Here is a 16531-nt window from a genome sequence, read left to right as displayed (position 1 = left end):
AATTTTATGGTATTATTAGCTTTAAATTATAGTATTATATAATAAAAATTAATCACAAAATTAAGAATCTATATCATTTCTTCTCAATCATTCAATATATATATCTCCACTTGTGTTATTATTATCATATAAAATGGGCAACACATCTTCCTTTTCACTTTCTCCATGCAAAATAAGTAAATTTAGGCAGATTTTAGTGAACCGGGTTAGGTGACCCAGATCCGACCCGAACTTTTTTTTGGGTATTTGACCCAAATTAATAAAGTCATATCGATTTGTATCGATATTTTTAAGAATATGAATGGATACGTATCGTATCGTAAAATATATATCAACATATTGAAGGGTTTAGGTTATACTCTCTGATACATATCATTGATAACCCATATCAAATCGTATCGTAGGATACTAATAACTATGCTTATAAGTACTTTAACCAAACACATAATTACCTAAATTTAAAATGCTTATAAGCTCAAATTAGCTTATAAGCACTAACAACATTGGTTACTTACAAGCCAATTTTTATAAGCTTAATAAACACCCTCGTAATGTGATGATGTTTACCATTACTTCCAGTTCATTGAAAGAGCAATTTTTCATTTTCCTAGGATACATATTAATGTATCAAAAAGTTTAGAATATATTCTCTGATACGTATCATTGACAACCCGTATTGAATCAGATCGTACGATATGTATCGCATATTGTAAGATACTACCAACTATAATTCTAACAGTACCTAGTATTTTGGCCTTTACTTTGGGTCCAAGCCTGCAAATAATGGGCGATGACCACTAAAGAATTGAAACTTAAGAGTTAATGCATAAAGACTTTGGCTTCGACAAAATTTTGAAGATAGCAATGCTTAAATGCTCCATTTTCTGCCGTTTACTTGGTCAGGTGAAATTGATTGAGGTCATGAATGTGAAGCAACATTGCAACATAACTTCCATTATTAATTAAAAGAAAAAGAAAGTTTCTACAAATTAAATCTCTGAAGCCGCAATCATATTTTTGGACGTTATTCTCGTTGGCTTTGGCCTTAATCTCAGAAATAACTTGGCATATTTGGGGCTAAAATAATATGCTTAGATATCAAAATACTAATGAAAAATTGTCCAGTGAAGTTGACTGAGATATTCTATCGCAAAGAAGTCGTCCACCAGTCCTCCAAAAAAAGCATAAATTCCGCAGCTACACATTTCCATCAACAGGAGTTTCTTAAAAGAAACAAAAGTGGGGCAACAACAACAAAAATGCCATGCAGAGTAACACAATGTGCAAGAGCAAAAGATTTATACTGTATTTATTAAGGGATTAGATGAATGGGAGCTAGAAGAAAAGAATCAGGTACAAAGAAATCAAAAGATCTGTTTCTTTGTGCATTGGAGAGAAAGGGCTTCTGGTCCTGGGAGAATCTCATCTCAATTCTTCATTCAAACATATATATTGTTTACCATGAATACTCTATGAAGGTACCCAACAGGAGAAAACATAGAGAGCCCTTCGAAACAGAAAGTTCCCTGGTATCTCATAAATTGCTCTCTCAATCACTAACCTCTCTTGATCTTCAAGGGTTGTCCTAGTATCAAACATATCAAACAGTGAAGAGAAGTGCAAAATTGCTTCCTAAAACTGTGACAAAAAAGGGAGAGTTATGAAATACATTAATAATGAAATGGACAAAAATATATGGCTCTATCTTTCTAATTAAGTTCATGACAGCATCCCTTGGAGGCTTGGACAGTTTACTTCATATGTCTCATCAAGAACCTTCTTAAACTGAAACAGAAAGTTCCCTGCTAGAACCTCAGAAGTATCAAGCTTTGGATAGTTTCCCATTTATGTGATGTTATGCATTGTACTAAGATGGAACATTAAAGCTTTCACAATATTAGCCCAGCAACAACCTGTTTCCCTAATTCTTCAGCTGGTCGGAAACCAGGATGGGGAGGCTATATCCCAGTTATCCATAGCTTGGGAGGGCCACCGGATCTCATTGAGAGAGGATGATTGACCACTGGAAACCATATGCAATGCCAAAATCTACAATGTGAATTGTTGTTGCTTTTACAGCCTCATGCATAATCATTTTGTTTGGAAATAAAATGTCAAACATATTAAATGGATTGGCAGAAACTTAAAAATTTATAAGCATTCTATATATCAACCGCTGTTTTCTTTGGAGATAGAAACAGAAAGTTACTTTTTGTTCCTACTCCACTTCCAGCCAAGCGTGCTTCAAGACCAATGATGAAGAAATGAACCAGCCTCCGAGACCAGTCACCAGAAGGGGAATTGTACTGCCTAATCTGCCTTCGTAGTTCATTCGCAGTCCTGTAGTCATCAGTGGAAGCAGCTTGTGCGCTGAGATTTAGAAGAGTCTCCAATCCACTGTTTCCTTCTTCTTTCCTCACTTCCTGGCAGAAGATTTCCTACTGTTAGATACATTTGATTGTCCATTTTGCTGCACGCTGCTGCTTGATTTAGTCTACAAAGCTTCAACATGATCCTCACTAGCGCACACCGGAGGCATACCATTTTTATCAGTGTGAAGCAGCAACACCCTTTCGAACATACCTGATAGTTTATCCTCTTCCTTATAAGCAGCCGACTGCTAATTAATCCGCTCATCTTCTAGAATGAAATGCTCCCAGTGGTGATTCTTTCTCTCGATTGATCCTTCAGCTGAGTTCACCCTCCCTACACACACACACATTCTCACATTCTTCTTTACCTTGACCACCACCTTTGACGTCACATCCTTTAGCTCCTTAGACCATGGCGTTCCAAGTTACAAAAAAATTAGTTCATTACCGGAAGGGAGAAAAAATTTCTCCATCTTCTCTGTCCTTTTTTAGTAAGAGAAAAACTCTCTCAACTGGAGCGATTGTGGGTGAGTGCTTCTTGGGTTTGCGTCTGTTCTAAAGTGGTGACTCAAAGTCTGCTCTGATAAGGGGCAGTCACGGGTGTCACCTGGGGTTCGCCGGCGCCGCCGATCAATATTTTTTTCTTTTCTTTCTCAGATCTGTCTGCTCTGTGTTCCTTTTCTGCTGTAAGGCTGTTGATGTTTCCCAAAATGAAACCTAAGGGTAGCATTAAGAAATTTTCTGGTGTGTCTAAGAAAAATTTGGGTAACATTTCGTTTGATGATGCTTATTTTGGGAAGGATTCTCACTCGGACTCAGGGGTTAGTCGCTCTTCTTCTGGGGCTGGGGACAGCCATAGTGACTGTGATGAAGGTGAGAAACAGGGGTCAGAGTCAATTCCTGGGATTGATTTAAAAATGCTGGGAGGTGTGTGTGCTGGTTCGGTTGCTGGTGGAAGTACTGATGGCGAAATTCTTGGGGAAGTGTCTAAAGGGAGGTTGGCTGGTCTGCAGGTGATCAGGGAAGTCGAAGCCGATCTTGTAGCCCTCTAGCATTTCGGGATTCTCAAATGGAGGTGGCCTCAAATGGGGGTGGGTAGTGATGCTCCTAGCCTGGGGTTCAGGGAGCTTCAACCGCCGGTGATAGCAGCGAGCAATCCTTCCACTTTGGGATGGACGCGGGTCAGGTAGATGGGTCAAGGTCTTTGGGCTGGGCTGCCCATCAAGTTGGTGATGGGCCTAAGGATTCCCTTCAAGACAAAGGCTCTAAGGGATGCCTTTATGCTGCTGGGCCTGGGAAATTCTGAGTAAACATTCAGATTTGGCCTTTTGGCAGATTGTCCCTAGTCCTTTTAGCTCTAGTGAGGTGCTTGGTCAAACTGGGTCCCCTGAATCTACTCCTCTATCCCTAAAGAGAATAGTTGGGTCTTGGGTGCATGTTACTTCAGGGAAACCCTAGAAAGAAAAATTACCATTACATTACTTCAAGCGTTCTGTGAATGCTTGCGGTATTCCGTCCATCAAACCTCCTGTTTCAGTTGCAATGGATGGTAGAAAACAGTGGGAATCTTGCCTTGTAGGATCTTTTCTTGAGAAGAAGCCTCTTTTCCATGTTGTCCAAGCGGCAGCGATGCGAATGTGGAAGAAGTATAGCCTTTCTCATGTTATGATAAATGACAAAGCATTCTTCTTCTTTAAATTTGAATCTGATTCTGACATGCATCAATGCCTAGAAGACGAGCCCTGGCTCTTTCAGAACCAACCCATCCATCTCCAAAAATGGAAACCTGCCATGGATCTTTTTTACCCAAAAAAAAACACTTAAGGTTGATTTTAATATTTGTCTATCAGCTCATAAAAATAGAGCGGTGTTTATTTGAGCTAATAAGCTGATCAAATTAACTTATAAGCTCTAAAATTAAATTAACATATTTGTTTATAGCTATTTTGAGATTATAAACTGAACTTATAAGAAAAAAAAAAAAAAAAAGTTGAGATAAGATACTTTTTTTTATCTTATGAGCATGTTAGTTTCACCAAAGTATATTACCATATTATTACTATTTAACTTTAAAATTCTATAATATACTTTTATTCTTATATTTCAAACAGGTCATATTATTATAGTATATTTTTTAGTTATTTTAATAATAAAATGTATCATCAAACGCATCAATTACTTATCAGTCACTTATAAGTATGGTTGTCAAATCGTATATTGTATCGTGTATCGAAAACCTAATTTTTCAAATCGTGTATCCCATATCGTATCGTATCGTATCGTACACATTTTTCAAAAAATTAATAAAATATTAAAAATTTATAAAAATTAATATCATCTCCATGATTGATTAACGAATTTTGTGGTATTATTGGCTTTAAATTATAGTATTATATAATAAAAATTAATCACAAAATTAAGAATCTATATCATTTCCTCTCAATCATTCATATTATTTCCAAAATCAATATCAATATCTATATCTCCAATTGTGTTATTATTATCATGTAAAATGGGCAACCCATTTTCCTTTTCACTTTCTCCATGCAAAATGGGTAAATTTGGGTAGATTTTAGTGAATCGAGTTGGGTGACCTAGATCCGACCCGAATTTTTGTTGGACCTTTGGCCCAAATTAATAAAGTCATATCGATTTGTATCGATATTTTTAAGGATATGAATGGATACTTATCGTATCGTAGGATACATATCAATGTATTGAAAAGTTTAGTATATATTTTCTAATACGTATCGTTAGCGACCTGTTTTGAATCGGATCATAGGATATGTATTGCATATCGTAGGATATTACATACTATAATTCTAACAGTACCTAGTATTTTGGCCTTTACTTTGGGTCCAAGCCTGCAAATAATGGGCGATGACCACTAAAGAATTGAAACTTAAAGAGTTAATGCATAAAGATTCGACAAAAATTTTGAAGATAGCAATGCTTAAATGCTCCATTTTCTGCCGTTTACTTGGTTAGGTGAAATTGATTGAGATCATGAATGTGAAGCAACACTGCAGCATAACTTCCATTATTAATTAAAAGAAAAAGAAAGATTCTACAAATTAAATCCCTGAAGCAGCAATCATATTTTTGGAAGTTATTCTCGTTGGCTTTGGCCTTAATCTCAGAAATAACTTGGCATATTTGGGGCTAAAATAATATGCTTAGATATCAAAATACTAATGAAAAATTGTCCAGTGAAGTTGACTGAGATATTCTATCGCAAAGAAGTCGTCCACCAGTCCTCCAAAAAAAGCATAAATTCCGCAGCTACACATTTCCATCAACAGGAGTTTCTTAAAAGAAACAAAAGTGGGGCAACAACAACAAAAATGCCATGCAGAGTAACACAATGTGCAAGAGCAAAAGATTTATACTGTATTTATTAAGGGATTAGATGAATGGGAGCTAGAAGAAAAGAATCAGGTACAAAGAAATCAAAAGATCTGTTTCTTTGTGCATTGGAGAGAAAGGGCTTCTGGTCCTGGGAGAATCTCATCTCAATTCTTCATTCAAACATATATATTGTTTACCATGAATACTCTATGAAGGTACCCAACAGGAGAAAACATAGAGAGCCCTTCGAAACAGAAAGTTCCCTGGTATCTCATAAATTGCTCTCTCAATCACTAACCTCTCTTGATCTTCAAGGGTTGTCCTAGTATCAAACATATCAAACAGTGAAGAGAAGTGCAAAATTGCTTCCTAAAACTGTGACAAAAAAGGGAGAGTTATGAAATACATTAATAATGAAATGGACAAAAATATATGGCTCTATCTTTCTAATTAAGTTCATGACAGCATCCCTTGGAGGCTTGGACAGTTTACTTCATATGTCTCATCAAGAACCTTCTTAAACTGAAACAGAAAGTTCCCTGCTAGAACCTCAGAAGTATCAAGCTTTGGATAGTTTCCCATTTATGTGATGTTATGCATTGTACTAAGATGGAACATTAAAGCTTTCACAATATTAGCCCAGCAACAACCTGTTTCCCTAATTCTTCAGCTGGTCGGAAACCAGGATGGGGAGGCTATATCCCAGTTATCCATAGCTTGGGAGGGCCACCGGATCTCATTGAGAGAGGATGATTGACCACTGGAAACCATATGCAATGCCAAAATCTACAATGTGAATTGTTGTTGCTTTTACATACTCATGCATAATCATTTTGTTTGGAAATAAAATGTCAAACATATTAAATGGACTGGCAGAAACTTAAAAATTTATAAGCATTCTATATATCAGCCGCTGTTTTCTTTGGAGATAGAAACAGAGAGTTACTTTTTGTTCCTACTCCACTTCCAGCCAAGCGTGCTTCAAGACCAATGATGAAGAAATGAACCAGGCTCCGAGACCAGTCACCAGAAGGGGAATTGTACTGCCTAATCTGCCTTCGTAGTTCATTCGCAGTCCTGTAGTCATCAGTGAAAGCAGCTTGTGCGCTGAGATTTAAAAGAGTCTCCAATCCACTGTTTCCTTCTTCTTTCCTCACTTCCTGGCACAAGATTTCCTACTGTTAGATACATTTGATTGTCCATTTTGCTGCACGCTGCTGCTTGATTTAGTCTACAAAGCTTCAACATGATCCTCACTAGTGCACACCGGAGGCATACCATTTTTATCAGTGTGAAGCAGCAACACCCTTTCGAACATACCTGATAGTTTATCCTCTTCCTTATAAGCAGCCGACTGCTAATTAATCCGCTCATCTTCTAGAATGAAATGCTCCCAGTGGTGATTCTTTCTCTCGATTGATCCTTCAGCTGAGTTCACCCTCCCTACACACACACACATTCTCACATTCTTCTTTACCTTGACCACCACCTTTAACGTCACATCCTTTAGCTCCTTAGACCATGGCGTTCCAAGTTATAAAAAATTAGTTCATTACCATGAGGGAGAAAAAATCTCTCCATCTTCTCTCACCTTTTTTAGTAAGAGAAAAACTCTCTCAACTGGAGCGATTGTGGGTGAGTGCTTCTTGGGTTTGCGTCAGTTCTAAAGTGGTGGCTCAAAGTCTGCTCTGATAAGGGGCAGTCACGAGTGTCACCTGGGGTTCGCCGGCGTCCCCGGTCAATAGTTTTTTCTTTTCTTTCTCAGATCTGTCTGCTCTGTGTTCCTTTTCTGCTGTAAGGCTGTTGATGTTTCCCAAAATGAAACCTAAGGGTAGCATTAAGAAAGTTTCTGGTGTGTCTAAGAAAAATTTGGGTAACATTTCGTTTGATAATGATTATTTTGGGGAGGATTCTCGCTCGGACTCAGGGGTTAGTCGCTCTTCTTCTGGGGCTGGGGACAGCCATAGTGACTGTGATGGAGGTGAGAAACAGGGGTCAGAGTCAATTCCTGGGATTGATTTAAAAATGCTGGGAGGTGTGTGTGCTGGTTCGGTTGCTGGTGGAAGTACTGATGGCGAAATTCTTGGGGAAGTGTCTAAAGGGAGGTTGGCTGGTCTGCAGGTGATCAGGGAAGTCGAAGCCGATCTTGTAGCCCTCTAGCATTTCGGGATTCTCAAATGGAGGTGGCCTCAAATGGGGGTGGGTAGTGATGCTCCTAGCCTGGGGTTCAGGGAGCTTCAACCGCCGGTGATAGCAGCGAGCAATCCTTCCACTTTGGGATGGACGCGGGTCAGGTAGATGGGTCAAGGTCTTTGGGCTGGGCTGCCCATCAAGTTGGTGATGGGCCTAAGGATTCCCTTCAAGACAAAGGCTCTAAGGGATGCCTTTATGCTGCTGGGCCTGGGAAATTCTGAGTAAACATTCAGATTTGGCCTTTGGGCAGATTGTCCCTAGTCCTTTTAGCTCTAGTGAGGTGCTTGGTCAAACTGGGTCCCCTGAATCTACTCCTCTATCCCTAAAGAGAATAGTTGGGTCTTGGGTGCATGTTACTTCAGGGAAACCCTAGAAAGAAAAATTACCATTACATTACTTCAAGTGTTCTGTGAATGCTTGCGGTATTCCGTCCATCAAACCTCTTATTTCAGTTGCAATAGATGGTACAAAACAGTGGGAATCTTGCCTTGTAGGATCTTTTCTTGAGAAGAAGCCTCTTTTCCATGTTGTCCAAGCAGCAGCGATGCGAATGTGGAAGAAGTATAGCCTTTCTCATGTTATGATAAATGACAAAGCATTCTTCTTCTTTAAATTTGAATCTGATTCTGACATCATCAATGCCTTGAAGACGAGCCCTGGCTCTTTCAGAACCAACCCATCCATCTCCAAAAATGGAAACCTGCCATGGATCTTGTCAGCCCTTTTGGATACATAGCCATTTTTTATGTTTGGCCTCAAGGTTTACTGAATTGCCCTTAAATAAGGTTGTATCTTATTCATGTGGTTTGGTTGGCCCTTGATTGAGTTATGTTTTGGGTTTGGTTGATTGTTTACCTTGAATTGATCAAGACTTAGCAGATTTGGAGTTGCAGTCTTCGCCGCGGCGACGTTGGCTTGTGTATGGCGTGTCGGTTCTGTAATTCTTCGCTGGGGCGACAGAGATTCTCGCCGCGGCGAAGGGCCAGCTGAGTTTTTGTTTGAGTTTCTAAAGTTCTTTTCTAAGGCAAATGACCATTCTACCCCTAATTAGCAGGAAAAGTGGGGAGTAAAATGCAAAAAAATTTCATAGAGAATAGGTTAGTGTGGGGTGTAGTGTAATGATCAAAGGATAAAGGTAAAATTTTCAAGAAAGAGTAAGGGCAAAATAGGAAAGAGTGTATATATATAACTAATAAGATTTTAGTTCTCTAAACCCCTTCATTTCACCCATTCCACCGCCTCTTCATCTCCCATTTTCTCTCAATTCCTCACTCAATTTTCAGGGATTTTTGAGAGTTTTGAGTTAGGATTTGACAAAGATTGATCCTAAGCAAGAAGAGGTAAGAATCTCTACTCTAGTTGAGTTTTTATTTATGTAAGGGTTAAGTTCTTACAAGTTTATGCTTAGAATAGGGAAAGCTAAGGTCCAACAAGAGTAGAGATTTTGTGTGAAGACTACTCAAGTAGGAGGTAAGTAAATCAACTCAAGCTAAAGTTTAAGAATCTTTGGAGTAAGATTTTCTTTATGCTGTTATATATATGCTTGTTGAAAATTGAGTAGAGATGTTGTCTACTTGTTGAGAAATGGATTTGAAATGAATATTATGTTGTGTTTGTTGGATATGTTTCCTTTATGGAAGTGTTGATATGTGAGATTTTGAGATAGTTGGAGGAGATTGTAAATTTTTGAGGAGTGTTCTTCTATGATAGGAATTATGTTCATAGAAGGGAGTTACTTCTCATTTTGGATGATTAAAAGAGAATAGATTTGTAGTTATAGAGGAGTTTTTGTATGCACATGAGTTTTTTGATGAAATGCCTAAGTGAAAAATGTTACCAAACGTCCTGTCACAGCCGTGACTTTCTAAGTGATTTTTGGCATCTTACGGATTGAACTGTTTTAGACCAACATAAAAGTTGTAGCCCTGTCTCTAAGTTAAAACGAGACCAAACCGTAGCAATCCGAGGTGTATAACTCAAGTTATGGCTTCTTGGTGTCCCTGCGCAGAATAACTGTTTTAATGCAATATGCATTTGGCATTTCATAAGTGTTAATGACATGAACCATCCATATGCATTAATTGTGTATTGAATGGTAGCTGGGATAAGAGTAAAAATGTTGAGTATGAGCTACATTATGAATAAGCTTGAGATAGAGTGAGAACTGTTGTGAATAGAATACTCTAAGAGTATAGCTTAGAAAGAGTAGATAACTTTGTGAATAGACTACCCTAAGAGTTAAGCTATACTATTGAGTACTAGCTTGAGGAAAGAATGAGTATTAGCTTGAGCACAGAGTAGAGAATTTTGAGTATAAGCTATACTATGAGTAATAGTTTGAGTGAGAAAGAGTAGAGAATTTGAGAATAGCAACTCTAAGAGTAAGAGAATGAGAACACTCTAATAGTAAGAGAAAGACAGATTGGCACTAGCGAATAAAAGGAGAAAGTGCTACAAAAGAATAGAGTAGGTTGTGCGATGGGAACCCGTGAGTGATGAGTAACGTCACAGTGGGCACTTTTGTTATCCCCAGCCATGCCTCCGGTTAGATGGGGCCGTGACCGTCACGAAGAGTGGAACATGAGTTTCCAACCGTGCCTCTGGTTAGATAGGCCGTGACATCAGAGAAGAGAGAGAACACACTCACGTGGCCAAGGTTTCCGATCCATCATACTGATCCGATCAGCAAAGAATGAGTAGAAGTCACAAAGAGTGGGTTGGTGCTTTGTGATCTCCACCTAGCCTTGCCTCCGGTAAGATGAGGTCGTGGCATGCAAGTGAGGAAGAATGAGCAAACATAGAAAGAGTAAAGAGAGACAATGAGTGATTACGAAGAGTGGGATGAGTACCCAGCCTGCCTCCGGTAAGATGAGGCCGTGACCTACAACATAAAGTTAACAGAAAAAGAGTTATGAGAAAGAGAGACAAAAAGAGAATCAGTAGAAGTCATGTAAGCAGAGAAGTCCCCGTGTCTCCAAAGATGGGGCCATGACATTCAAAGAGCGAGTTAGTAGAAATGAATTATGAGAATGAGATAATAGAAAAATGAGAAAGATAGAAAGCTTGAGAAAGAATGAATAAAAGAGAGAGAGTATGAGAAAGAATGAGAGAGTTTGAGTTAGTAAGAATAGAGAGTAGAAGAAAGACATGCAGTTCTTTGCATTAATTGCATGTTACATCTCCTACATGCTGCACCATGAGTTCTTCCATGGTAGTGAGAGTATACGATAAGAAAGAGAAAGAACCATGATTTTCCTTCATGGTGAGTATGACGATAATAGAGAAACCATGATTTTCCTTCATGGTGATTATGATGAGAATAAGAGAGAACCATGATTTTCTTTCATGGTAAGAATAAGAGAATGAGAAAAAGAATAAGACAAGAGAAATAAGAATAAAAAGCAGAACAGAGTTAAAGGAAAAAAAGTATTAGAAAGAAAGAGAAAAACAGTGAAATTAGAATGAATAATGATAGAGTAAGGAAAGAACCAAAGAGGTTGCGGGGGACAGGTGTAAAGGATTTACTTACTGAGCATTGTTGTGCTCACCATTTTTCTTCCCTGTTTTGCAGGAAATAGAAGCAGCAGTCGATGAACGTCGAGGAGCGAGAGTTGGCACTACTGTCCACCAACTATGAATTTTGTATTAAGTAGAAATTTTTAATACATAGTATATTGTATTTGTAAAGAATTATCATTTTATTGAGTAAAGAAAACTTTTGAGCCCACTATTTTTCATACGCTATGTATATCTATAATTTACATAGTATGAACTATAAGAATAGTAATAGAGAGCAGGCGTTACAGATCTTTATAAGGAAGCCCCTAAAGTGGTTCCTTTATGGATTAAGCTTTTTGATGTACCTATGGAATATTGGAACAATGTTGGGCTCAATTATATTACAAGTGGTGTTGGTAGGCCCTTAGGGCTTGATAAGGTCACCGAGGATACTTACAAGGTAGGAGCAGGTCGTATTGGGTTTGCTCGTGTGCTGGTTGAAGTTGAGGCCTCTAATGCCCTTCCTGAGATTATGGAGTTTGGTACTCTGTGTGAGGATTCTGGTCAGAAGCTGATGATTGTTCGGTTGGAGTATTAGTAGAAACCTTCCAGATGTGAGAAGTGTTCGGTTTTTTGGCATAAAGATTCTAATTGCCCTTACCAGCAGAAACCTAAGCCATTGAGACTTCCAAAAGCCCCTCAAAAAATGCGGATTGCTTGAATGCCATGGATTGGGAAGGATTCCAATTGGTTTAGCAGAAAGGTAAAAAAAAAAAAAAAAAAAAAATTATCTGCATTTTCTAACCAAATTCCAGTTTTGATCCAGGTGCCTCCCGTGCAAGTTGCTTAGACCAAGAAGCCCCTCACCCCTAAATCTTGTTTTGGTTCAAAAACTAAGCAGCCGGTTGTTCGGAAGGACAGTCTCGAGAATAGTACCAAGAATAGATTGCAAAGCTTATCTTCGATGCCTGTTGAAGAGCCAGTTGATCAACCCCCTAAAACCCCGAAGTCTATTGGTGTGGCCATTGGGAAGAGGAGTGGTATGGAACTAGAAGTTAATCAAGAGGAGGATACGGTTGAGGTGTATTCTGATCAGGTTCCTGTGTTTGAATTTGTCATGGAAGGGGTATCTGAGAAGAGCTCTACTATTGAGTTTGTTCCTGGGGATGGGATTGAGCAACCTCCACCCTCTGAAGTGTGCCAATAAGTTTGCCTAATGTTGCTTGCTGGAACGTTCGGGGGCTTAATCAACCTTTGAAGCATTCTGAAGTTCATCACTTTTTGCGTTCTAAGCAAGTTGCGTTGTGTGGGTTGTTAGGAACGAGGGTTGCCCTTCCTAATTGTCAATGAATTTTTGATATTGTGTTTCGTAACTGGAACTGGAATTCTAATGCTGACCAGAGTAACCAGGGATGTCGTATTGTTGTGGGATGGGACCCTTCCTTGTATAGAGTGGAAGTTCTAGAGTCTTAGCCCCAAGTGATCCATTGCTTGGTTAGCGATCCTGTAGGATAGAGGCTGTTCAATGTGTCCTTCATCTATGCTGCTAACTGTTATATTAATAGAAGAACTTTGTGGTCTAGTCTCAATCAGTATAGTAACAGGGTGGGCAGCCATCCGTGGCTTCTTTTGGGTTTCAATGTTACTCTGAAGATTAATGAATGTTTGGGGGGTAATACTTCAGTCACTTCGAGTATGCATGAGTTTATTGATTGTGTTAATTATTTGGAGGTGGAAGATCTGACTCAAGTTGGAGTTAGTACACTTGGAATAGCAAACCTCATGGAGATTATGGTGTCTTAAGAGAGATAAGTTATGGGTAATCCCAGTTCTTGTGCTTTTTCCCCATGGAAAGGCGTTCTTTTTCCCTCAAAGTCGGTGATCACAGCCATCTGTGACTTTCATGCCGGGGCACATTTCTTTGAAAGCTAATCCTTTCCAATTTTAATTATTTGTGCATAAAAGGGGTTCAGTGGGGCTGTCCAGAAAGCATGGAGGTAATTACGGAGTGCTCTATGTTTTCAGTGGTTAAAAAATTGAAGCCCTTAAACCTGTGTTTCGTGCTCTCATAGAAAACAAGGCAACCTCACCAGAAAGGTAATGTGCTAAGATCTGAGTTGGATAACATCCAGCTACTCTGGATGCTAATTCGTTGGATAGTTGCTTACGAGAACAAGAAGCTTTCTCCAGTGCGCTTAAACTGCTCTGTTAGGAAAAGAGGATCTCAAACAAACATAAAATTCATTGGCTAAGTGTTGGTGACCTTAATTCTGTTTCTTCCATAAAACTTAAAGGCTAGGCACATCTCTAGAAGAGTTGAATGGATCTAGCTTGATTCTGATTTGGTTGTTGAAGGCAAGCTTTTGGTAATGTTTTGTGGACCACTATAAAGGCTGCTTGGCACCAGCCCCCCTGTTCGCCCTTGGAAGGGTTCGATAATTGTTTGTCAAGAAATCTCTAGGGAACAATGCATATCATGACTGTCCATTAATAATGAGAAATTAAGGCTGCCTTATTTGACATTGGCATGAGAAAACACCTGGGCCTAATGGTTACTCTGCCAAATTCTTTAAAGAGCTTGGAACACAGTTGGTGATGAAGTGTCTAGGCTATCTCTGATTTTCTCCAATGATAAGCTTCTAAGGAGGTTAACACCACGATTATTGCCCTTGTTCTGAAAATTGCTGTGCCATCATGTTACCGATTTTCGATCCTATCTCTTGTTTTAATGGTTGTATAAGGTGATCTAAAAAATTATATCCAATCGGATTAAGGGATGCTTGGGGGAAATTGTCGATGTTACTCAATCAGCCTTTGTCTAGGATGCCAGATCAGTGATAACATCTTGCTGCAGAAGCTTTTTAAAAACTATCACCGTAATACTGTGCGCAAGGTGTGCATTTAAAATTGATATTCAAAAAGCTTATGACTGTGTTGATTGGGGTTTTCTTTTGAGCTCTCTGAGAGGGTTTGGATTTCCAATAAAATGATTAAGTGGATCAGTGCTTGTGTTACTTCCCTTCCTTCTCTATTTCTATAATGGGGAACTTCACATTTTCTTTCCCAGTAAAAGGGTCTGAGGCAAGGTGATCCCTTTCCCCTACTTTTTACTTGGTTATGCAGGTTCTTTCTCTATTCATGAGAAGAAAATTGATGAAAGAGAGGGCTTCGGTATCACTTCCGGTGTGATAAGCAGAAAATCAGCCAACATGCTTGTGGAGATGATCTTTCATGTTTTGTTTGGGAATACCATATCTGTTCAGGTGTTGAAATAGGCTCTCATGATATTCTTGAGTTATCTGGTTGGTTCCCAACTTATCCAAGAGTGCTGTGTTTTTTTGCAATGTTCCAGATGTCTAGAACCTCTATAATCATATTATGAGGTTCCAGAGGGTAAGTTGTCTGTCAAGTACTTGGGTGTCCCCTTGATTACCTCTAAGTTGTTCATCGAGATTCATGCCTTAATTGAGAAAGTGGACCAGCTTTTAAGTTCTTGGAAGAACAAAAGCTCTCATATGCGGAAGTTTGCAACTCATTGTTTCTGTTCTTTCATCCCTTCACGTTTACTGTGGAGTTTTCATTCTCCCAAGCTTTTTCACTCTCTAGAAAAAAATGATGCACTCCTTCCTTTGACTGGCAATGAGATGAGAAGGGGAAGTGTCGAGTTGTTGGAAAGTATGTGTCCGAAGAAAGAGGTGGTCTTGGAATCAAGCCTCTAAGAGCAAAATATGCGCTATGTCTTACACGCTGTGGAACATTGTTACATGTGGTAGTATCCTACGTATAGATACATGTCCTTGATATAATTCAATACGGGTCGCCAACCGATATGTATCAGAGAGTGTCATAAACCTTTCGATACATTAATATGTATATTATTATATGGTACGTATCCGTGTATATCCTAAAAATATCGATAAAATTTATTAATTTGGCCAAAGGCCAAAAAACTTTTCCGGTCAAATCGATCACCCAACCCGATCACTAAAACCTGTCTAAATTTACCCATTTTGGATGGAGAAAGTGAAAAGGAAGATGTGTTGCTCATTTTGCATGATAATTAACACAAGTGGAGATATAAATTTTGACATTAACTTGGAAATGATATGAATGATTAAGAGGAAATGATATAGATTCTTAATTTTATAAATTTTGATATATATACCATAATTTAAAGCAATATACCACAAAATTGTTATTAATCACGAGGATGATATAATTTTTAGAAAAATTTTATTTTATTAATTTTTGTGGAAAAAAGTATCTTATGTTGATATGATACAACAAAAACATGAGTGTTACCAGCAGAGACTCCCTTGGGTCAAGTGGGTTCATTCTTATAGGTTGAAAGGTAAAAGCTTCTGGAGTGTTCGAGTGCCTGGGATGCTACTTGGTGTTGGAGAAAGTTACTTGCTTTTAAGGACGAAGTCCGAAAACATATTAGATCACTTTAGGGGAGGGTGGTATGTGTCTCTTTGGTATGATTACTGGCACCCGTTGGGCCTCTGAAATCCTTATGCCCCAAGATTGTTCTATGAGACTAGGCTGGGTCATGCTGCTGCGTTAGGACGTTGTTTTATAATAACCAATGGTGTTGGCCGCGATAATTTTTGAGGTTGTCCCTGCGTTACTGTCTTCTTCAGTTCCTCCCCCTTGTGAAGGTATGCAAAGCTATTTTTTTTTTTTGGCAGAGTAGAGATGGTAAAAGAGTAGAGTTTTCCACTAAGCAGGTTTGTGGGATCTATCCGTTGCTAATCAAGTGGTCCCATGGTGTAGTTGATTTGGAATAGCTTTTGTATCCAAGGCATTCCTTTATTTCTTGGTTGCTTTCAAGTCCAAACTTTCACCCCAGGAAAAATGAGACATTGGAGCATTGGTGATGAACTATTTTGCAAACTTTGTAGCACGGTTATGGAGACTCATGACCACCTATTGTTCCGCAAGTATGCTCAAAAAGTCTGGAAGTACGTCCAAGCTAACAGGAAGTTTTTTCCTTCGCGGGTAGTTGGCAAGAAATTATGCTTGGTGGCTTTAATTTGAAAGGTAAAGAACCTCTACTGTTTGGTAAACTACCTACGTGCCTTGATTTATTTTTTTTTTGCAAGAAAGGAACTTTCGCA

General features: G+C 38.8%; 1 protein-coding gene across 1 annotated transcript; it reads left to right on the top strand.

Moving 5' to 3' along the window:
* The first annotated feature begins 3076 nt into the window (after positions 1-3076).
* LOC116113003 lies at positions 3077-8205 on the top strand. Its single transcript, XM_031399130.1, has 2 exons — positions 3077-3369; positions 7756-8205. The coding sequence occupies exons 1-2, from the start codon at positions 3083-3085 to the stop codon at positions 7790-7792; spliced, it is 324 nt and encodes a 107-aa protein (XP_031254990.1). The 5' UTR covers positions 3077-3082; the 3' UTR covers positions 7793-8205.
* Positions 8206-16531: the final 8326 nt, after the last annotated feature.

This window comes from Pistacia vera, unplaced genomic scaffold, assembly GCF_008641045.1.
Source record: "Pistacia vera cultivar Batoury unplaced genomic scaffold, PisVer_v2 Contig672, whole genome shotgun sequence".
NCBI lineage: Eukaryota > Viridiplantae > Streptophyta > Magnoliopsida > Sapindales > Anacardiaceae > Pistacia > Pistacia vera.
Note: the sequence above shows the minus strand (reverse complement) of the source record. Positions and strands in the feature narration are given on the sequence as shown.